This window comes from Protobothrops mucrosquamatus, unplaced genomic scaffold (genome assembly GCF_001527695.2).
Source record: "Protobothrops mucrosquamatus isolate PMUCROS unplaced genomic scaffold, P.Mucros_1.0 scaffold1199, whole genome shotgun sequence".
NCBI lineage: Eukaryota > Metazoa > Chordata > Lepidosauria > Squamata > Viperidae > Protobothrops > Protobothrops mucrosquamatus.
The window spans coordinates 36,141-59,425 of NW_015387410.1; the positions used below are offsets into that span (position 1 = coordinate 36,141).

Genomic DNA, 23,285 nt, shown 5'->3' on the forward strand with positions numbered 1-23,285 from the left:
TTGGGTGGGTGTGGCCCATTGGGTGGGCGTGGCTGCAGTGGTAACGGCAGACTGGGTGGGACTAAAAAGTTCAATCAATCAATACCAACTTTGCAAGATCTTTTTTTTTCCCCGCGAGAAGTTAAAATTGACTGATTGAACCTTTTTTTTTTTTGCACATGGCGACGGAGGCCTAAAGCGAAAAGGTTTTATAAAACCCAGCTGAAGGCCTAGGACTGGGGCGACGGCGCACATGCCCACAGAGAGGGATCTGTGTGCCGCCTCTGGCACCTGTGCCATAGGTTCGCCACCACTGCGCTATATACTAACTTACAGAGGATAACTGGGACTTACAGCTGATAATTGGGATAATTGATCAAGTTCTCTGGGAGGAAACACAGTATGTAGGAAGTAGGAAAAGAAGCGGGAATGTGAATATGCTGTTGGATACCAAACTCCTTACCAGCGAGCAAGTTATTATGTATGAGAGTTGAACCGTGAGAACTGTAGGTGGCTCTTGAAAGTCAAAGCGATAATGCTTTTGCTTGAGAAGAAAGACTAGGGCTGACATGACAGCAGTGTTTCAATATCTAAGGGGTTGCCATAAAGAAGGGGTCAACTTATTCTCCAAAGCACCTGAACGCAGAACAAGAAGCAATGGATGGAAACTAATCAAAGAGAGAACCAACCTAGAACTAAGGAGAATTTTCCTGACAGAATGGAATGGCTTGCCTCCAGAAGTTGTGGGTGCTCCATCACTGAAGATTTTTAAGAAGAGATTGGACAACCAGTTGTCTGAAATGATATAGGGTTTCTTGCTTCAGCAGGGGGTTGGACTAGAAGACCTCCAGGGTTCCTTCCAACTCTGTTATTTTGAGATCAGAGCAAAGGAATGTACTGTTTGCATGTGGGAAGGAAATCAAGCCTTCCTTCCATTCAATCTTCCCTTCCCTCACCTCCTTACAGTTATTTCCGGGGCAAAAGGTGAGAAATTACGCTAAAACAAAAGATAACACACTGGACAGAGGCAGAGACTGGCCAAAGGTGGTAGCCCATTCAGATAAACATTCCTTTCAGGATAAACAAAAAAATCCTTCCTCTGTGTGACTGCAACCTCCAACTGCAATGTTACTTAAGCTTAAGTGGAGAAACACCACAAACTCAACAGGGAGCCTAACTACCAAGCAACCCCTTTTGACCATGCAGCTAATTACAATTCCCAATACAGGTAGTCCTCGACTTACAAACACAACTGAGCCAAAAAAAATTGTTGCTAAGCAAAACAGTTGTTAAGTGAGTTTTGCCCCATTTTACCACCTTTTTTGCCACAGTTGTGAAGCGAATCACTGCAGTTGATAAGTTAGTAACGCAGTTGTTAAGCGAATCTGGCTTCCCCATCGACTTCGCTCGTCAGAAGGGCACAAAAGGTGATCACATGACCCAGGGACACGGCAACCGTCATAAATATGAGTCAGTTGCCAAGCGTCTGTTTTGATCACATGACCACGAGGGTGCTGCAACGGTTGTTTAAGTGTGAAAAACGGACATAAGTCACTTTGTCAGTGCCGTTGTATCTTCGAATGAATTGTGTAAAAGTTGAGGACAACTTGTAATTCTTAGTGGGCAGGCTAGGAAATATAAAAATAATCACTTGACAACTGTTAATTCTGCCACAACCTTTGATTGCTGAACTTCACATTAGGCTGTCAAAAAAATCCCGTCTCTGCCTCAAGCAATTTGCCCAGTGTGTTCTATGGAAAACCCAGCCTAAATTTGAGCCTAGAACAGGGGTAGGCAACCTTGGCTCTTTTATGACTTGTGGACTTCAACTCCCAGAATTCCTGAGCCAGCACAGCTGGCTCAGGAATTCTGGGGGTTGAAGTCCACGAGTCATAAAAGAGCCAAGGTTGCTTACCCCTGGCCTAGAACTTTCTTCTGACAAGACGTTCTCTCCAACTTGATGCCGCCCTCATGCTTTAGACTGGAACCTGCATTCTCCCATTCGCCATGGCAGTGAAAGTCAGTGGAAGCTATGATCCTAATACCCCTTTGGAAGAAATATACACTATTTCTCATTCAGAAGTTTATACACCTATATTTTCTGTGAACCAGCCAAATAATTTGAAAATGGAATGCACGAGACCAGGAGCTGGAGAGAAATATATTCCCGGATGTATCCCTATAAGAGAAAGGGGTTGGGCGGCAAATCAGAAGGTTCTTGACCATTCTAAGCCTTCTGCCCTTCCTCCTGGTCATGTGGCCCAGAGCTTGAAGATGTAAACAGTCATAGATGCAATATGAAAGAAGAGCAGCAGCCACATCTGCAAAGAGACAATATGTTACACGGAAGAAAATACAGACACTTGCTATGGTCACTAGCAATAAAGCGACTAGAAACCATTCCAGAAGTCATGCTTTGTGTGCTTTCCCAAGAAAACCATTACACAAGAAATTCAAAACTTTCGGCTACATCTATCTAGAATTCTAGCTGTTTAAGCAATAGACTGAATATCTATTTAAATAGCAGAGGTGACCTTTGTTTAGTTGGGTTTTCACCTATCTGCAATGACAAGGCAAAAAAAATGTAACAAAAGATATATAAATAAATATTTATTATTGTACTTATTGAGCATGTAACTTTGTTTTCCTTCAATTATTCCAATAGATCAAAAGGTTAAGTTTAGTTATTTTCCAGGTAAGTTATTTTGTTTTTACCTAAATATATTCGCATTGGTATGGCATCTTAGTATATTGCCTTTTGGTAGACAACATTTTACAAAGCAGAGCTCTTTAAATTAAAACATCACTATAAAGGGGTACAGTACTAATTTTTTTAAAAAAATCTTACTTTACCAGTAGGAATTCTTACTTCAACTAAATCTGTTGTATGCCAAGTCTGACAACTAACACGTGCTTCCCCAAAACTGGTGCCCTTCAGATGAATACAGTTACAACTCACATAAGCTCCCACACTTGTTGGTAACTTGATAGAAAATATGACAACTCAGTCCTGCCAAGGATAAGTAGTTATTAATCCGCTCACATTCTAGTGGTTATTTACGCACTAAAATGGCATCCACAAAAAGTGATGATTTGGTAAAGGTAATATTAAAAGAAGCAAAAATTTTCCAGATATATATTTAGCCAATTTAACAGGAATATAAGATATGAGAATCTAGATGAATAATATTTTCAGACTATGGGTATAACTAATTGCTCATAAACACATAATATTTCTCTGTTTTTGTGAGTGTAATCAAAATAACAAATAGAAGGATGATAAGCTAAACATTTGATTGGTTCAACCCCAAGAAAAACAAAATATCTGAAATCGGTTTCTGTCCTCGCATCAATGTAATTACATATTCCTTCACCTCACTAGTTCTAACTGACACCTGAAATTATTGCCTAGGATACATAGTTTAAATTTCTGCATTTTTTCTTACATATTCTGTCAGAAGGTAAATACCAGTGTTATTTATCATGTAGAATTCTGTGGCACATAAAGGCATACATGTTATCTTGCGAGCTCTGGATTGGACTAATATTTTTTATTATTTATCAACTTTATTGGCTGCCCATCTTACTGGAGGGTAACTTTGGGCGGACTACAGTATTAAAACAGAAAACCATATAAATAAGAATACTACAAAACTATAAAAATACAACATACAGTAAGTTTCATATATTACTAATATGGATTTTTGAATTTTCTGTTGAAAGTAACTGAAGCTGTATCTTAGAAGGCAACCTTGTTTCAATTATAGCTGTTGTTGTTAAAACGAATTTAATCCATGCCATATAAATACTTCAGAATTTCTGGTTGATTTTCCAAAAGATTAAGCCAGCTCTTTAATTCATAGCTTCTTTCCAGTTAGAAAACTATTGGGGTGGAGGGGACTGGATCAATCATTACACAGTCTACTCTATGCTTTAAGGGAATATTGCTTGTTTAATATTTACCATTAAACATGAACAATTTGGAAGGAAATTGGGAAAAAAGACAAGAACAAACATGAAGAAGCTTCAGATTGTACTTTGTAATCCTTCATTCATGCTCTTCAATCTTTACCTAGCTCTAACTATTGCTTGTTCGTGTTACCGCCTACATGTATTAAAAGGTATCTCCTACAGTCTTTAGTGCTGACTTGCTCCGATGCAGTTGACCAGGAAAACAGTGAAATTCAAGTGGACTCTTCATTATCATACCTACACTACAGAACAAGAAAAGTAAGAATAGAGTTTTTTGTCCCCCTACAATTCACAGATGAAGGAACCACATGTTAATGCAGCAGCAGATTCATTAGAATAAGGAATAGGGGTGGGTTTTTTTAATCAGAAGAAATAGGGTTTTTTTTAATGCAGTACTAGATTTTATATTCCTATGGCTATTTATATTGGGTGTTCTGCAGGATGTGTAGCTCAGTTCTTTTAATAAACTTCAAGAGGATTCTTAAAAATAAGTGAAATATTTCCCCAGAACAATTACTTTTGAGAATTTACTATATGCAATATTTTTTTAAAAAAATCTTAAAACGCAGATTTCTATTCAATCAAGACTTTCCTCCATTTTTGTTCAGCAAGGAGTTCTAAACACACTCTCTATTTGTTATAACGAATCATACAAAGTCGTGAGACTTGCATAGCATTTCTGTTAGTTATTATAAATATGTACTTTTATGATATAAGTCAGTGGTTCTCAACCTGTAGTCTGTGGATTCCTGGGGGGCACTGTGATGTCATCACAGGAGGTCCACCAAGGCTTGAAAAATGTTATGATTTAAATATTGAATTAATCAACCCCTAGGCACCGGAGTTTTCTATAAATTTCCCCCAGACACCACTGCTTTTCCAACTCTTGGTGACAAATATTCGTTAGAACTAGTATTTGATTAAGTCGGAATCTAAAGTTATTAGAACGATAATTCCTACACCAAGGTACCAAGAAAGTTTCACCTTCTACTCAAGTAAGTAAAATAATAAAATAAAATAATAAATATTTTTATTAGCTAAGAGTTAATGTTATCAATTACGGCACTGTGTACTATCAAACGCTCTTCCTTCTTATTCCCTCAACTATCGATGCTCAACTCACTTAAAGCTGGGAAATATTAAGAGTTGCTGATCGATTGTCTGCTTGTGGAGCTTAGAAAACCATCATAATAGTTATTTATTTTTTATTTTTTTGCATCCGTGCTTCTATTCTGCTTTTAATATAAGATTATAAATAAAGGCTTTGTAAGGCTGACCAAAAATATCTGAAATAAATATTATCCCTGTATGGAGATGTGCATATTAAAAGGTTGACCTAAAAACAGTTTATTTGGTACATCTGGTGAATGCAATGAGATTCTTAATTAGCTCCTTCACAATCTATGCCTCATATTCCTATGAATTCAGAATAAATATACTATATTTATTCTGAATGGGTCCCTGATTTATCCAAAATTGAAAAAAAAACACAGAATGTTTATGCTTTTATCATGAACAAGGTGATAAATAAAAGACACTTACTGTTGTGAAGAAACCCTAAGCCAAGAAAGAGCATTTGTGGATTATATATGGCCCCAACCCATATTTGTAACCCATGTATCCCAGAACTTTATAGCACAATTTCTGTATTTTGTTCAATTTCTCCAATGTACAAAACAGATGCCTCTCTGTTCATTAGGAAATGAGAGAAAAAAACCTGATGACAACATAAATGCCACAATAAAAATCTGTGAATTTATCATTTTCATTTGATTTTTTTTTAAAAAATACATTAAATTTTGAAAATAAGGACAGTATAATAAACAAAATAAAAAATGAAGTCACTGTAAGTCATCATGGTCATTAAGAAGGTCAATATGACCTGATTTTACTGAGTTATCGCAATTGTTAAGCAAAGTCTGCGGTCGAATGAATCCATTCTCCTAAATGGGCATTTTTGACAGAAACTGGCAAAAAAAAAAAAAACCCACTGCAAATTACAATCATGTGACGTTGGGATGCTGCAATCAGTTATAAATGTGAGCCAGTTGCCAAGTGCCCAAAATGCGATCACTGTGGGGAAGTTGGCGCAATCATAGCTTTAAGGATGGATTGCAGATATTTTGGGGGGCTCCGTGTAGCTTCAATCAGTCATTAAGCAACCGGCCTCTATGCAATTTATTATCATTTAGCAGATTTACATCCCGTCTTTCACTGAGTATTACTTTTTTATAATAAAACTGGCAGGGACAAAAATCCCCATTTGCAGCCTTCCCAAGTGGCTTCCAAAAAGCAAGGGGGGAATCATGATTTGCTTAACAACCGTGTGATCCATTTAGTAGATGCCTCACTTAAGAGCAGAAGTTCCTGTTCCAATCATGGTCAAAAGTCGAGGACTGCCTACATTGCTTCAAAGCTGTGCAATTAGTTTCTCATCTAAGTTTCTGTTGTTTGTAAAGGTTTTTTTTTAAATCAGATGTAATATGTAGCTATGACCATCATTAAAAAAAAACAAAAGTACATTTTTTCCTGCTTCCAACTATTACAGTAAACTTAATATTTTAAAAAATTGGTTTGACTGACCCAGTATCAGTTTGATTAGGATACCTATTGAATAAAAATAATAATGAATATTCAAATAATACAACAGGTTTGCTTGAGTCCCAATATGAAAAAATTGCAAGTATCTTTAATGATCACTCCATTTTCAAACAGTAATCTTTTTCAATCACAGGAACTGATTAAAGCTGCTCCAGAATGAAACAACAAATGGAAACAGTCCCGGCAGAAAATGGAACTCTTCTCCAGTTTTATATGGAAAGAAAGATTCCCAAAAAGATTAGCAAAACAGCAGTTATCCAAAACCAACTAAGAAAAAAATGTTCCTGCAGCTTGAAAACAACGAAAAAGGCCATTCTGGATTTCTTTCCCGTGTTACAATGGCTTCCCAAATACAACTGCAAAGAATACATCTGGGGTGATGTTATGTCGGGACTGATCATTGGGATCATTTTAGTTCCTCAAGCGATAGCCTATTCTCTGTTGGCTGGCCTGAAGCCAATATACAGCCTTTACACCTCGTTCTTTGCCAACGTCATCTATTTTCTCATGGGCACCTCCAGACACGTGTCTGTGGGCATTTTCAGCTTGCTAAGCTTAATGGTCGGGCAGGTTGTGGATCGAGAATTGCTGCTGGCAGGATTCAACCTGAATGATGACCCACAGCCAGCTGTTGGTGACCAGGTCCATTTGAACTTCACCGTCTACAATTTTACCCTGGGGATGACAGACCACGAATGTGGGAAAGAATGCTATGCCATTGGGGTAGCTACCGCACTGACCTTCATGGCTGGAGTTTATCAGGTACGGTCTTTTTCACTTCCATTCTTCAACCCATCTAGATTTGCAAATGTAAACTTAAAATGTGGCCCCTCTTAAGAGGCAAATATTTCTAGAGAAGCAAGGGCAAACCCCATAAGAACAATGAAAAGCAACCCAATGTCAAACAGAAATAAGCAGAGTAAAGATAATGTTGTATCTCTTGTACAGGTAGTCCTTGACTTACGAACACAATTGAGCCCAAAATTTCTGATGCTAAGCGTGACATTTGTTATGTGAGTTTTGCCCTATTTTACAACCTTTCTTGCCACAGTTGTTAAGTGAATCACTGCAGTTGATAAGTTAGTAACACAGTGAATCTGGCTTTCCCATTGATTTTGCTTGCCAGAAGGTTACAAAAGGTGATCACATCACTGCCAACCATCCTAAATATGAGTCAGTTGCCAAGCGTCTGAATTTTGATCGCATAATCACGGGGATGATGTAACGGTTATAAATGTGAAAAACGGTCATAAGTCACTTTTTTCAGTGCTGTTGTAACTTTGAACGGTTACTGAATGAACTGTTGTAAATCAAGGACCACCTGTATTATATTTGCTGCAAAGGAAATTGGAAGCTTTCTATTTTTTGTTTTTTTTTTTCTTTCTGCATTTTTTTTCTTGGCTGTTTTTACTCTTTATTGGTTTATGTTCTCTGTACAACTTTTAATAAAATGTACTTAAAAAGACAGATGTAAGCATAGTGAAACAAATAAATAATAACCAGAGCAATAAAGTGAGTGCTTGTAATTAAAGGGATTCTAGAAAAAAGCCATGGCAGCTCTTTCTGTGAAGATTCAAATTAAATTACTTGGCTGATTTATTTCATGTGTTTATTTAATTCAACTCTGAGCCACCAAATATATATCAATAACCCAACCTAAAACATCCAATTAACAGACAACCAACTCCACATCACAAAAACAAAGAAACATCATAGGAACTTGACCGTGAGAAAACACAAAATATTTTTTTATCTGCTCCTTTATCTGCTTTATGTTATAGTCATGCAATTATTTTGTCTGTCTGTTTGTTTTTATTTTATCTGAGTCTAATACCTAGAGAATATTAAATGAGCCTTTAATGAAATAAATACTATTTATTTATTTATTTATTTATTTATTAAATAAAATTTTATTAATTTTTATAATTAAACAATAAGTAACATGTTGCATTTGTATACACAAACAGAAAAAACAATACAAATCAATACATTATCGGAAACGCTTGGCAGTCCCCGCCTTGCCTCCGCCCTCATCGACTTTCCTTTCCTTCAATTTATTTATTTAAATAAAAATTTAACCGCTAAGGAGAAAAGAGACAGGCTGTTTCCCTTATTATTTTACTTATCTAAAACCCACACTTGGAAATGCAAAGCTGCTCCCAGCTGCTAGGCTGGAAACAGATAAGCAAGCACTCAAAGATAAAGGGTAAAGACTACTCATCTAAATATTTCGTCTTTTTCTCTTAGTCTCATTATACTTTGTTATTGGTATAGTTTGCATCTGGATAAACATCACTTTAGTTTCAACTTTAAGGACATGGAGAAAAAGGATGTACGGGACAAACTTTAGTAAGAATTTCAGAAAGAGAAGACTTACCCTTCTGTGAATAGAGAACAAAACGTTTAAGACTAATCTGTTTTGAGGCTACTTATTTGTGGCCTCTTGAAAGCTAGGTCTCACATTGAGAAATAGGGTTGCAAGTTTCTCACTTTGTCCCCCAGGTCCTTCTGAGATTTGCTAAATGTGATCTTAGCAAAACACCTTACATCTGGACTTAGGGATAGTCCTGTGTAATTTCATGCATACATATCACTCTTTTTCAATAACACATCAAACCAGGTCATAAAGAGACTGGGAGGCAAAGTAGGTTGAAGAAACATGGGAGAAAGAGGCACAGTAGTAACTACTTACATAATTTTCTCAAAGAGTAAAGACAGAGCTGCCCCATATTTGGGGAGTGGGTTCCTTTAACAATGTCAAATGTGTGATGCATAGATAAAGCACTTTTGAAACTGCATACTCTTATTGTACTAATAATTGACTGGATAATTCTATTATTATTTTTCTGCAAAATTGTGGGAGAAACTGGGAGAAAAATAAGACATTCTAAAATGCCACAAAGGTAGAAACATCTTCCCGCTGAATATCTAAAGCAGCGTTAACCCGATCTGTTTTTTCTTGCAGGTTCTGATGGGAATTTTTCACCTTGGGTTTGTATCCGTGTATCTTTCTGAACCGGTGTTGGATGGCTTTGCCACGGGTGCTTCATTAACTATTTTAACAGCTCAAGTTAAATACCTCATTGGAATAAAAATCCCACGCGCCCAGGGATATGGACTCCTGATTACTACTTGGGCTAATGTTTTTCAGAACATTTCTCAAGCAAATCTATGCGATGTGATCACCAGCGCTATTTGCATTGCTGTTCTGGTCACCGCGAAGGAACTGGGAGATAAGTACAAACACAAGCTCAGGATCCCTCTTCCCACAGAGCTGGTGGTAATTGTGATTGCCACCCTGGTGTCCCATTATGGGAAACTGAAAGAAGTTTACGCATCCAGCATATCGGGTGAAATTCCGACTGGATTTATACCACCTAAAGTGCCCCCCTTCCACCTTATGCAAAGAGTTGCTGTCGATGCTCTCCCACTCGCCATTGTTGGCTTTGCTTTCACGGTTTCGCTCTCCGAAATGTTTGCCAAAAAGTATGCCTATACCGTCAAGGCCAATCAGGAAATGTTTGCCATTGGCTTCTGTAATATCATTCCAGCTTTCTTCCACTGCTTTGCCACTAGCGCAGCTCTGGCTAAGACCCTGGTCAAAACGTCCACCGGATGCCAGACCCAGGTCTCCAGCATTGTAAGTGCAGTGGTTGTACTGCTTGTGCTGCTATTCTTTGCTCCCCTCTTCTACAACCTACAGAAATGTGTTTTGGCTTGCATCATAATAGTGAGTCTAAGAGGAGCTCTGAGAAAATTCAAAGATATTCCTCAACGCTACCGCCTGGATAAAGTAGACGCGCTGGTCTGGTGTGTTACCATGCTCTCATCTGCTTTGATCAGCACAGAAATGGGGTTGTTGGTTGGAGTTATTTTTTCAGTCTTCTGCATTATTGGCCGCACCCAGTGCCCACACGCTGCCTTGCTAGGGCAAATCGGAAACACTGTCTTCTATGAAGATGATGAAGAATATAAAGACCTTCTCCCAATTCCGAAGATCAAAATCTTCCGATTTGAAGCACCGCTTTATTATGCGAACAAGGACTTCTTCCTAAAGTGCCTCCACAACAGGACAGGGTTGAACCCTGCACTCGAAGTTGCAAAAAGGAAAAAATCCAGGAGGAAAGGGCAACAAAATGTGGATAATAAACTAGGACAGAAAGAAATGTCGCCATGCTTGGCTGTTGAAGGCGGTGACTTTCATACAATCATCATCGACTGCGCTTCCATTCCATTTTTGGACACAGCTGGGGTGAGCACATTAAAAGAAACATTCAAAGACTATCAGGAACTGGAGATCAGCATGCATTTGGCTTGCTGTAATCCTTCAGTGATATCTTCCCTGGAAAAAGGAGGCTACTTTAAGAGTGCAGACAAAGACATGCACGAATTGCTGTTTCATAGTATATCAAGTGCTGTCCAGTTTGTAAGAGAGAGGGAAATTACAACTGAGGACTCTGTTGTCTAGTCCAGTAATTGGCAGTTTGGAGATTCTGTGTTCATTATAGACAGATTGTGGTTTCAACATGCCTGGACTGAATTCTTCCTTGAAACCCATTTGGTAATATGGAACACATTCCCAAAGCCTGTAGTTAAGCAAAACTTAACTAACCCCCCCAAATGAAATCTTAATCAAATAAAGTTGTCTATGGTTCAATGTAACTAGAAACAAAATAAGTTTTGTTCTAACTGATCATTGGATAGTGTTTTGAACCCTGCCACTGGCTCCTGTGTTCCTCATCCTATTCTTCATTTAAAGGAAGGAGACCAAAAGTGTCCATCCTCAGTGCTGAAAAAAGCAATGTTTGCCCTTATGTTCAATCTCAAGGAAATGTGACTTATTTCAAGTGTTTCTTTAAGCAAATAAAGTTCAAGGTGTTGTTTGCTATGTAATTTGTTAACTAGCTGCAACTTGTTTTTTTTAACACTAAACCATTATTTAGCAGTATATCTCTGCCTCAAGATATACCGGTCTCTTAAGTCTTCTTTAATGAAGGTGAGGTATTTTTTTCATGGAGTCTTGTACTTCTTTTTCTTTTCAAAGTTTCTTTTCAAGGTTTTATCTAGCATGAGGATGAATGAAAGCTCTATTTCTTGATTTACCTTTTTAAGAGTAGTTAAGATAAAGCAAGAAACATCAGAAGCCGTGTTTAGAAAGAACAAGCCACACAGAGAAAATAGCTTCACTTACTTATGTCCGAGGTTCTCTGCTTGCTAAATTGCAGAGCATCGTCTCCAAAAGCAGTATTTAAAATGTGTGTCCTATCAACAAGAAACACCTCACAGCATTTTGTGATTAAAGACAAAATTGATGCCTTTCACTGTAGCAGAAATAATCTTGCTATCTAGGGCAGACATGTCAACTTTTCCCCCATTGCCGGCAATGGGGTGGGCGTGGTTTCCTCGTGATGCGTCCGGCCCGTGGGCCGGCAGTTTGACACCCCTGATCTAGGGCATTTTAGTCAATAACAGAGAAGACTTAATTATATATTTTTTTCTAATCCATTATTACAGGTAGTCCTTGACTTAAGAAACTGAGCCCAAAATTTATGTTGCGAAGTGTGATAAGTTGTTAAGTAAATTTGGCTCCCTTTTATGACCTTTCTTGCCACAATTGTTAAGTGAATCAATGCAGTTGTTTAGTAACACAGCTGTTAAATGAATCTCTCTTCCTCATTGACTTTGCTTGTCAAAAGGTTGCAAAAGGTGATCACAAGATCCCAGCACACTGCACTGTCGTAAATATGAGTCCATTGCCAAGCGTCTGAATTTTGATCACGATCATGGGAATGCTGAAACAGTTGTGTGTGTGAAAAATGGCCGTAAGTCACTTTTTTCAGTGCTGTTGTAACTTTGAATGGTCACTAAATGAATGGTTGTAAGTCAAGGACTACCTGGACTTTATTTTCAGGAACTAGGAGGAGGCATGATAGGAGCGTTCCAATATCTAAATGGTTGCCATAAAGAAGAGGGTGAGGGTCAATCTATTCTCCAAAGCACCTGAAAGCAGAACAAGAAGCAACGGATGGAAACTAATCAAGGAGAGAAGCAACCTAGAACTGAGGAGAAACTTCCTGACAGTTAGAACAATTAATCAGTGGAACAACCTGCCTCCAGAGGTTGTGGATGCGCCAACACTGGAAGTTTTTAAGAAAAGACTGGACAGCCATTTGTCTGAAATGGTATAGGGTTTCCTGCCTGAGCGGAGGGGGTGGACTAGATGACCTCCAAGGTCCCTTCCACTCTGTTATTTTGTTATAAAACAGTGTTCCAATCAATCTCATCTCCTGATGACTACATGGCACATCCTTGTGATTTTCTGGGCACCAACAGAAAAGATACTCATCACTGTCTTTTTCTGAAAAGCTTTTTCAACTTCACAGTATAGTCTCTAGCCCTGAAAAGTTTTGATGGTTTCCCATCCATATATAAAGCAGACCTGACCCTACTTAGCCTGTAAATCCAAGCCATAGGGCTTCAGCAGGACATACAGTATTCCAAAATTTTTGTTGAAACCCAGTAATTGCTCTGAAATACTTTATGCAATAACTGCCTCTCAGCATACTGAGCTATGTAGGCCAGGGATGTCAAACTCGTAACGTCACGTGACATGTCGCAACATAATCCGACTTTTTTTCCATTGCCGGCAATGGGGTGGGCGCGGTTTCGGCATGACGCATCCAGCCCGTGGGCTGGCAGTTTGACACCCTTGATGTAGGCAATGCTCAAACACTTAAAATAAAAGAAAAAAAAAAACCAGACAGTAAGAGTTCAATTCAGGATCTTTGTAGAAATTAATCCCTGATCAGAAGAAACTGTGTACAATTCTCCTTCCATACAATTGTAAAATTCCTCTTTTCAATATTTTGTCCTTTGTGCTTTATTTATTAGTCTCATTTTTCTTCTCTTCTTTCATAGAATTCATTAAAAGGTTTTTATTAAAGGCCCTTTGTGTACTTTTACATCTTATGCAATACTCTTCAATAGTACAAAAGGGAAATCACTGAATCACACACCACAAAGTGTCTGTCCAGTATTTCTATTTTCCCCAATGGATATTCCCAATTGCTTTATAAGAAAATAGTCTTCCATCTTCAAAGGGACTGAAAGTGTCCGCTGTAATAGTTGAATTGGTATCTCCTTTGAAAAACACTGTGCATAATCATGTACATTTAAGGAAACCTTTTCTATTGTTTCTTCAGAGATTCATCACACACACACACACACACATTCCAAATTACAGTTCTGATATATATTCTTGCAATTTTAACTCACTGTCTGAAAAATCTTTGAACTGGAAGACACCTGCTTCTTTAAATGAGCTCCAAATGTTTTTTTTAAAGATAACTGTTGATTCAACGCCCATCAGAAGGCAGGGTAGTACATAGTTCTTCACTACCCCTTGAAGCGAGTATATATAAATTCTACTGAAAACTAATTGCTGTTCATAAATCTGGCTTGTACCTAAATAAATAAATAAATAAATAAAGACATCTTATACCAGTGAGCACATTTAAGTTCCTCCAACTGAACTTTCCACTGAAGCAGGCACAATTCAAATTACCATATGGAATCATATACACTCAAAGAAGCTGCATGGACCACTGAGTCCAAACCTCTTGGGCTACTCAGTACAAAAATCCAAATAAAACTATCCTCATTAGTGCGCTTTTTGAACTCTGCTTGAATACATCTAGCGAAAGGAATCTAGCACCTTCTTGGTAATCATCTCACATCACTCACATTTCTCCAAATACAAACCTTGCTCACCCACTTTCTGAGGATGGAAATTGGAAGGTTAGTCAAGAATGAGGGACCCCTATCTTAATTGACATGTTTTATCTGTCTGGCTTGCACTATTTGTTGCTTTGTGATCAAACACAAACCACACTGTGACCACAGAGCAGCCGTATCAGTCTGTTTTTCCTCAGAAATAACAGAAGTATCATCTCTTTCTACTCTATTGTGAGAGGCTATATAAACATCTTCTGAATTTATAACTACAAGAAAATACATGACCATAATCAAGGGATTTCACATGCAAAGGACACCCCTTAATTATTCAACCATAAAATCACCTTTAAAGCAAAAATGCTGTCCTAAGCATTTTCTAGGTAGCCCCTGTAGTAATCAACCAGGCCCAATGCAAACTGAGATGTTATGTTTTAAAATATGCTAAATGATCCCTTATGAATATGCATGCTGGGAACTCTTACAAAAACGTATTTCAAAAAATATTATCTGGTATAAGAAATTATTTTGAAAAGCTAGTTTTTCGTCCAAACTAAGCATAGCTTACAAATGGTTCCCAAGTTGTCTCTTAATCACACAGTTCTTTCTTTAATTCAGGAAAAACTTTTTGACCACCTAGACAAACCTAAAAAAACACACCTACAAATGAGAGGGAGTAAAGAATTTAACTTACGCAGCTTGAATCAGTTCCAGCAGCCAATGGATTCGAATTTGTTCAATACCATTTTGCGGCACAGATGAAATATAAGCCAAATTAATTATTTGGTCTTTACTTAGATTAAACAAATCTGCTTGTCTGTGTGGTAGAGGAGGACTGAAAAAAAAATAAGGAAAAGATATTATTTAATATAGTTAATACTTTTGAGAGCTCAAAATTTCTCATATCAGATATCTCAGCAGTCCATATAACAGCTTTCTAAATGGAGATTTCTTAACAACTGGCAGAACTCAGATATTGATAGCCCTCACTTTACCAACCGCAACTGGGACTGGCAAATTCTACTGGGACAAGGCAGTCATAAAGTTAAAAAAATAATAATGTGACTGTATCCAATTTGTTAAGGGAACCACCCATGGTTGATTTAGCACAACATCATGTGACTTTCTGCTGACTTCCTCATTGACTTTGCTTGTCGGAAGCTGGCTATGAAATTCACAAATGACGATCATGTAACTCGGGGACATTGTGACAACTGCGGCTTTGAAAACTGGTTATAGATCTTTTTCAACAGTGTCCTAATTTCAAATGGTTGCTGAATAAGTGTTTGTTAAGTGAGGATTACGGTACTTCTCAGTTAGTATCTTACATGGGTGACAATTTGACACCCTGAGTCATGTACAAATACAGACATTGGAGAAGATGAAGTTTGGAGAAGAACTCAGGCTGAAAAGGGGCAAGAAACTGTGTGCTGAATTGGAACGGGGAATCTCTCCAGACTCTTGATTAAAAGGGGAAAAATTAAAAGAAGTTAGGATAAAGAACAAAAAAATGCATACAAAGGACTTTATCTTCAGCTGGCAAGAATAGGCAACAAGCGTAGTTATAAACAATGCATAAAATTATTTTTATTTTAAATGTTTTTATGTTTATTTTCTCTGGTGATTACTCAATACAAGCTCAGTCTTTTCTTACACAAACGGATAGTATTTTTTTCATCTGAATTGCTTTTAGATTAGTTAGCACTTCAGTCTTGTGATTTGCTCAGAAATTTATACTGTCCTAAATATGTTTTTCCATTGGAAGTTCTTTTCAGAGGCTTTTGTGTTTTGAATTGCTTTTCATTTTTATTAACTTTTCCAATATTTCACAGGTGGCTATTTGAAAATACACTTATGTTTTCATTAATTGAGTTTCACACTTTTTTTTTTCTTCAGTGAGATGGGTCTATCTCTCCACACAAAAGAGAATGATTTTACTAGACCAGCCTTTTTCAACCTGCATTACATCAAAATGCAGTTCACTTCTAACCTACACAATCCACATTGTCGCAACACTGACAGCAATGACAAAGTGGCAGGTGGACAGCTGAGTTGCAGTGCATAAAAATAACCACATCGTGATCTAGCATTGCACAGTAGGTGAAGGTAAAAAAAAAAATTCTTTTTCCTGTCATGATCTCTTCTGGAACCCTGGAGTGTTGCCTAAAACCAGTTTTAAAAGGCTGCCCTAGATATTTGCCCTAAACTCTACAGGAACAGGAGACAGGGCTATAGGATTTTCCTTCTCATTTTGTTCCCCCTTTTATTTGCTGATAGCATGCAAAGGCTATGGGACTCTCTTCTCATACCGTAAGCCCTATGCCTATGAGGTAGTTCTGACAAGAAGCACAAACAGCAATACTAGTTCTATTTTATTGAAAGTTTACATTAGCAGAATCTTGCAAAACAGAAATTATTTCTCCCCTCCTTTCCTTTTTTTTCTCTCCAGAAAACTAGGGAAGATCCCTTCTGAAATATTTCCCATGCCCTTCCTTCTTCTATGGCAGGGGTGGGGAACTTTGGCCCTTTTATGACTTGTGGACGTCAACTCCCAGAATTCCTGAGCCAGTATGGGTTCCTTTTAAGAGATCATGACAGAAAAAAAATAGGAGAGCTCCAGCCTGGATCATCAGCATGTAAAAAAATATCTTAGCCCATAGCACAGGGGTGGAGGAACCTTGGCTCAGGAATTCTGAGAGTTGAAGTCCACATGTCATAAAAGGGTCAAGATTCTTCCTCCCCCCCCTTCTATGGGTTAAGATATCTTTTACATGCTGATGATCCAGTCTGCAGCTCTCCCTCCTATCTCCCAAGGTCATTTCCACAATTATAAATACACACTGGGATTGGGGAAGAAGAAAACACAGATAAGGACCTCTCCTTAGAAAGCAGATAGTATCACCATTAAGCTGCACCCCAAGGCTGAAGGGAGCTACAGTGGGTAGTCCCAAAGGATTCAGAGAGATTGAAAACCTCCAACCTTTCACCCTCTGCTCATCTTTTCTGCTACCATTGGCTGGGCCAATATTTTTATTTTTCACATCTCTGAACCACCCATCTTTCTTAAGGATATATTATTTGTATATTGCAAAGAGAGGGAGGGTTGCATTAGGTCATAGCTTGCCTATGGGTTCATGGTGTGAGATTTCGAAGGTATTTCTGAATTCATTGCTCATTTTTCCACAATGTAATTATGCTTTCTTAAAGAAATAATTATTGCTATATTGTGCTACAGCGTGTTTGGAATTGCAACCTAACTTCAGGACTAAAGGAAATTGTATTAAGTCTCACTTTGAACAGATTGTATGCACAGACAATTCACATAAAAAATATTTATCACAAACCAATCTTGAGGTATGTATCGGATAGAGGAATGCATATGTTGATTACCTTTGCTTTACCTTATTTTTGTACTATAAAAAAGGGAAAAGTTGGACTTTGCGAAGTTAACTGCAAATATATAAATAATCTGTCTTCAATTTGCTGATTTCAAACTACAAACCTCACGACTTCACTGCATAAACAATCCGTCATTTCTTACCAATATCCCGTGCTTTTCCAAAAATGCCTCAACTCGCCTATAGGGCGTGAGAGATCCACGTTTATATGAACAGATCCCACAGTCGCTTTCATTATGATTAGGCTCAATAACCCCGCAAAGTTCCATGTTTTATCCAACTTCATAGTACAAAGGATCTGAAATTGCCCCGCCTTTCTAGCTGCGCTTGACACCACTATCCGGCACATTCTATTCCTCAAATGGGGGAGCAAGTTGATATCCAAACTATTATTAGCTATTTTTCATGCTTTACGATCCAATGTTATCTTCGCTAATATAGGGGATAGATTTTTTTGAGAAAATGGACGTTGGAGATATTACTGCCTCCTGTTTTATTCCATAATTGCTTTCACCATATTTTTATCAATACCCCCTTTTTACAAAATATGGTCGTTCCCTCCATTTTTACTTCCTGCTTTTCCTTTCAGCCAGATCACATTTTGTCCCAAAAGCAAACGAATAGTTTCCATCCGATGCCAAGTTAAAACCTGGTTGGATGGAGCTGTCTCGCAAGAAAATTATCCTTATTGCAGTAAGAAACTCCAGCCAGTACTAGGGACGTATTTCCGAGGAAACTGAAGGATTGCGATGGAAGAGGAAAATAAAGGCTGTACTCAATGAATTTGTAGCTCAGGGTTGAAATGAGTTTATATCCTGGTGTCTTGCCCGTCTGGAAAATGTGACAATCTAGACCAGGCCAAATCCAAAAATGTCAGGGCATTTCTAGAAGCCTGGCACTTTGACAAATCAGCCATCAATAGACACATAGACATTTAACATCTATAGACTATGCAAAAGAGACAATCAACCAGCACAAAAGAGAAAAAGACTCCAGCACCTCTCCACCAGTAATCGACATTCAGATCAACATAGATTATCTCCAAGGTCACCTTCAGAGCAAGAATCAAATTAACAATACCCCAATCAAGAAACTGTCAAAGAGCCTTTAGTAAACAGCTCAACCAAAGAATCCTTAAGACCACACTGACCCAGCCAGGCAAGACACCAGCATATAAACTGACAGCAGACAGCACTCCTTATTACCACTGATGATGTTATCTAGTTAGGGTAATGAAACATCTGCAAGAAAACAAGCAAGCTCAGAGAGCACCAAGGACCCCTCAAAGGCTGTAATACTGCAGCCCATTTACTGTGGATAATGATCCATTCTGCTTAAGACTTGTCAAATATTGGGCCTTATTACCCAGGAGTGAGCAAATTCCCTGCATAGCTCAGTCAACTTCTGACATAACGTAAGAGTGAGCAACAAGCAATTACCATTAAGGTTTATTTAAATAGGTAGTATGTTTAATTGATATCATGCACACATGTTTATTCATCTCTCATATAGTTCTTTAGGAAACTAGGGAAGCTGGAGGTTAAGCTAAAGGATAAGAAAAGACTAACTCTTGTTGACTGTTGTTTTTCTCTGCTAGGCAGCATAATTTTTACATTTAATTGACCCCGTGGTAGTTGTTTTATTGTTTTTCGCCTCCCAGAGTCACTTGTTGAGACGGGTGGTTTTACAAATTAAGAAACCCCCATGTAATTCTACAAGTTTCATTCAATCTCGACTGATCTTTTAACACCACGCAGGTATACATCCTTTCCAAACCGCAATCGGTTAACCAGTGTTTCTCAACCTTGACAATTTTAAGGCATGTGGACTTCAACTCCCAGAATTCCACAGCCAGCAATGCTGGCTGTAGAATTCTGGGAGTTGAAGTCCACATGCCTTAAAATTGTCAAGGTTGAGAAACACTGGGTTAATCCTATATGAAATGGGATTTAGTATTTGCATTTGCTATACGATTTTGGACAAAACAGGATTCGTATTCGAAGAAACCATCGAGGGCTGTAAAGTTTCAATGAAGCCAAATTCATTTACTAGCGAGCAGGTTCCATTAGAGTCAATGGGATTGATTTGCGAAGCAGCCTTCCGGAGTATCTCTTCAGCGAGGCACTGGACTAGCCAAGAGCGCAGCCATTCCATACAGCCAAATGAAGTGAACATGAAATCGGATTGCTCTTCTATAAACTTTCCTTAATCTCCCCAGCCGCCTCTACTTTAACTTCGCACCTTCCTTTCTCCTCTGGCTTAAAAAAGAAAAGAAAAGAAAATGGCCAAAGACGTCACTCCGTTCCTAGCCTGGCGACCAATCATCTCATGCGGAACGCCAACGGTGGAGCTTTGCAATTAAAGGCGAGCGAGCTTCACCCTCTCATTTTCTTCTCTCCCGTTGATTTGCTGATTCGGCAGTGCCGGAAATGACGCACTAAGGGTTGTCCCTTTGACCAATCAAAAGGCGCGCCGGCCCAGCTTGCTGTTCAATCAAACGGTTTGAATTTTGGCGGTGCGCGGCGGCGTCGTCGTCTGTGAGTTTGAGTCTTAGCTTAGCATCCCGTTCGGATTTTACTTGCAGAGGGAATAGCGGCGGCGTTAACGGCGGCAACGGCCGTCTCTAAGGTCCTCATGGCGAAACCTGTGCGGGAAAGGTAAGAGGGTGAAGGACTTCTCTGAAGCCAAGCTGGGAAGGGAACCGTCTGCCTCTGGAGAGCTGAGCGGCGACCGGACTTCTCGGCTCCCTTGGGAGTGGGAACCCCTTTATTGCCATGGCACTCTCTTCTCCCTCGAAAAGCAGCCTTAGAAGCAAGGGAAGGATCCCCCAGCCGCAATACGGTTTCATTTTTTGACAGCTAAGCAGTGAAGCTTTGTTTGGCTGGTTATAATTCACACCGAAAGACCAGGGCTATGGTCCGGGAATTTTTTTAAAAGAATAAAAGGTGGACAGGCAAATCTTTAAAAAAAAAGATTAAAAGAAGGCAGTGGTTAACCACTTACATTTGGCCGCCAAAAAATTAAAAAAAAAATAGCATGGGTGTGTCCATGAAGTCCCAGGAGTCAAACCGGATTCTAGGATGCCTTTATTCTATCATATCAATTGTGGGTTTTTAAGCTACACAACTGTGTGTCTTTAAGCTACATAAAGTCACCAGCTTGCTTTGGGAAAGATGTTCCGGGGCTTCCCTGTCCATCTCTTGTTGCATCTTATGAGGACAACAACATTGGCTTATTTTACAACTTTGTTTCAAAGCAAGGTGTGTGTGTGTGTTCTGAACACTCAAATGCATTACTGTAAATTTATCTTTTGTTATTAAGCATATGGTGTTTTCCACTGAGATTTATAGTTGAGTGGAAATCTGCGAAATTTATGTTTGTATTTGATGTATTTAATCAAATTTCTAGTCTTCTCAATCACTGAAGGACCTCTATCCTTGTAAACATCTTTTTGATTTACATTTATTGTACTTTTATACCTCCAATAACAGAAGTTTTTGGAGAGCCAGTTTGGTACAGTAAGTTCCAGTCCCACCTTAGGCATTGAGCCAGTTGGGTGACTTGGGCTACACTCAGTAATTACTTTCTCTCAGTCCTAAGAAGAAGGCAGTGCCAAACAGTACAAAAAGCCTTGCCAAGAAAACTATAGGGCAGTAATGGTGAACCGTTTAGAGACCGAGTGCCCAAACTGCAACCCAAAACCCACTTATGCATCCTCTGGTGCTGGGTGGGCGTGGCCCATTGGGTGGGTGTGGCCCATGAGTGGGTATGGCTGCGATGGTAACAACAGACTGGGTGGGACTAAAATGTTCAATCAATCAATTCCAACTTTGCAAGATCTTTTTTTTTCCCCATGAGAAGTTGAAATTGACTGATTGATTGAATCTTTTTTTTTTTTTGTACACGGCGGCAGAGGCCTAAAGCGAAAAGGTTTTTATAAAACCCAGCTGAAGGCCTAGGACTGGAGTGACGGCGCGCATGCCCACAGAGAGGGCTCTGAGTGCCGCCTCTGGCACCCGTGCCATAGGTTCGCCACCACTGCTATAGGGACTTGTCCAAGCAGTTATCAGAAATCAACACTACAAGAACTATAAGTCTGGGGGCATGTTATATATTTTTAGAAAAAGAAGGAGCACATGTATACTGCCAGGGCTATTTTCTCAAGACCCTGAGATGCATGAACAGCATTAAGTTCCTTCTACTGATTAAGTACTCTGTTTTAGCCATCTTTTAACAAGTTAGAAGCCAAGTTTGTCCTTGGCTGCTTGTTGTTTACAGGGTGCCCAAAATCACATGTGATGGTCACTAGATCATAGATGAAGTTCAATCTTTGACATTTTCTGTTAAAAAAAAGTATTAATGTATTACATTGATGTCTAATATTAATACTAATGCGATGCAAATGAGAATTCTGATGTAGGGAGCAGAACTGAAGAAGCTTCTTGGCTGAGAAGCAAAATGTCTTCAAGGACAAACAAAGTCCAGTTGCCTTTTGAAAAAGCACCTTTGGGAGTAAAGGCAATGTGTGCATTAACTGTCCTCATGGCATTGAAATTGCTCTCTTTTCTTTTTCAGTGAAATTTTGGCGGCTTCCCTGGTCAATAGTGTGAATCAAGCACTGGGAAATCTTCTAGATTTGTGGAAGTCAATAGGAATTAGCAAAGAGTTGCAGCTTGAACGCATGCAGGTTGCAAAGTCCCACATTGAGGTATGGATCAGAGTGACAGCCTTGAAATGTAAAGTGTCTTATGTGACATTGGATTGCACGAAACATCCAGTACCAATTCCCAGAACCCATTTTAGGGGGAAATTGCTATTTTGTGGTATGATGCGATATTGGCCATCAAATGTTGCTCCATTAGAAATTTTGGTTTCATTGAAGTAAAATAGAGATAGATCACAGGCAGTCTGCCTGTGATCATGCTATCTTATGATTATCCCAAAATAACCATTCTCAGCACAATAATTTTTAAATAGTTCTTGTGTAAGTTGAAGATCCATTTTCATTTTCAAATTGCCCCCCCCCCACAAGTCCAATATGATTTCACCCCACATACCTGGAAATGTCCCAGCGTCAGTGGAACATCGCAATTGTAGTACTTTGAGGCTTCAAATATGTAAAGTTGCTGACTGAGACAAAGTCAACAGCTGGGAAAAATATGCGGACAATGCCAAGTAAAGTTTTTGAAATGTATAATGTGTTTGGAGATCAGACTATTCTGCATAATTCTAGCCTTTCATTGTAATGATAAAAATGCAGGCTTTTCAGAGATTTTGAAACTAGAAAAGGAAAGCTACTTGATGGGAAGATAATAGGAAAAATATTAAACAATGTTATCTTGAATTATTTGAAATACAATACAGTAAACTGGAGTAGGGGCACCTTATCAAATTATCTTATCAATTTTTTTCCTATTTTTTATTTAGTAGTCCTGTGCAAAGAAGGTCTTTGCAAATTTTATGGAAAATTTTCCTAAAGGTTGCATGCTGTATTCAAATAAACATAGCTAACATTTATTTTTGTAAAACCTGGGTGGGGGGGGAGGGATGTTACTCTAAGATGTATTGTGCTTCAAGTAAAATTCACTTGTTTGAATATATTAC

The 23,285-nt window shown here is 38.6% G+C and overlaps 3 protein-coding genes across 3 annotated transcripts in view; 2 read left to right on the plus strand and 1 right to left on the minus strand.

Moving 5' to 3' along the window:
• IDUA (iduronidase alpha-L-) overlaps nucleotides 1-17,971 on the minus strand; it is a 51,603-nt gene extending 33,632 nt beyond the window's left edge. The window contains exons 1-2 of the mRNA XM_015820879.1: nucleotides 17,825-17,971; nucleotides 14,978-15,118 (exon numbers count right to left, since the gene is read on the minus strand). Of these exons, the coding sequence (XP_015676365.1) occupies nucleotides 14,978-15,118; nucleotides 17,825-17,967 (284 nt within the window). The 5' untranslated portion in view covers nucleotides 17,968-17,971. The remainder of the gene's footprint in view (nucleotides 1-14,977; nucleotides 15,119-17,824) is intronic.
• SLC26A1 (solute carrier family 26 member 1) lies at nucleotides 6,697-11,321 on the plus strand. The gene is made up of 2 exons (XM_015820880.1): nucleotides 6,697-7,314; nucleotides 9,518-11,321. The coding sequence occupies exons 1-2, from the start codon at nucleotides 6,709-6,711 to the stop codon at nucleotides 11,018-11,020; spliced, it is 2,109 nt and encodes a 702-aa protein (XP_015676366.1). The 5' UTR covers nucleotides 6,697-6,708; the 3' UTR covers nucleotides 11,021-11,321.
• A 2,227-nt stretch (nucleotides 17,972-20,198) lies between the features above and the next one.
• The window catches only part of LOC107291849 (protein regulator of cytokinesis 1), a 33,969-nt gene continuing 30,882 nt past the window's right edge, over nucleotides 20,199-23,285 (plus strand). Inside the window, exons 1-2 of the mRNA XM_029285025.1 lie at nucleotides 20,199-20,338; nucleotides 22,257-22,389. Of these exons, the coding sequence (XP_029140858.1) occupies nucleotides 20,316-20,338; nucleotides 22,257-22,389 (156 nt within the window). The 5' untranslated portion in view covers nucleotides 20,199-20,315. The remainder of the gene's footprint in view (nucleotides 20,339-22,256; nucleotides 22,390-23,285) is intronic.

Coding starts and splice junctions, on each gene's coding strand:
- SLC26A1 (XM_015820880.1), top strand. CDS start 6,709: ATGAAACAACAAATGGAAACAGTCCCGGCAGAAAATGGAACTCTTCTC. Junction 7,315..9,517: donor TCATGGCTGGAGTTTATCAG/GTACGGTCTTTT, acceptor TTTTTCTTGCAG/GTTCTGATGGGAATTTTTCA.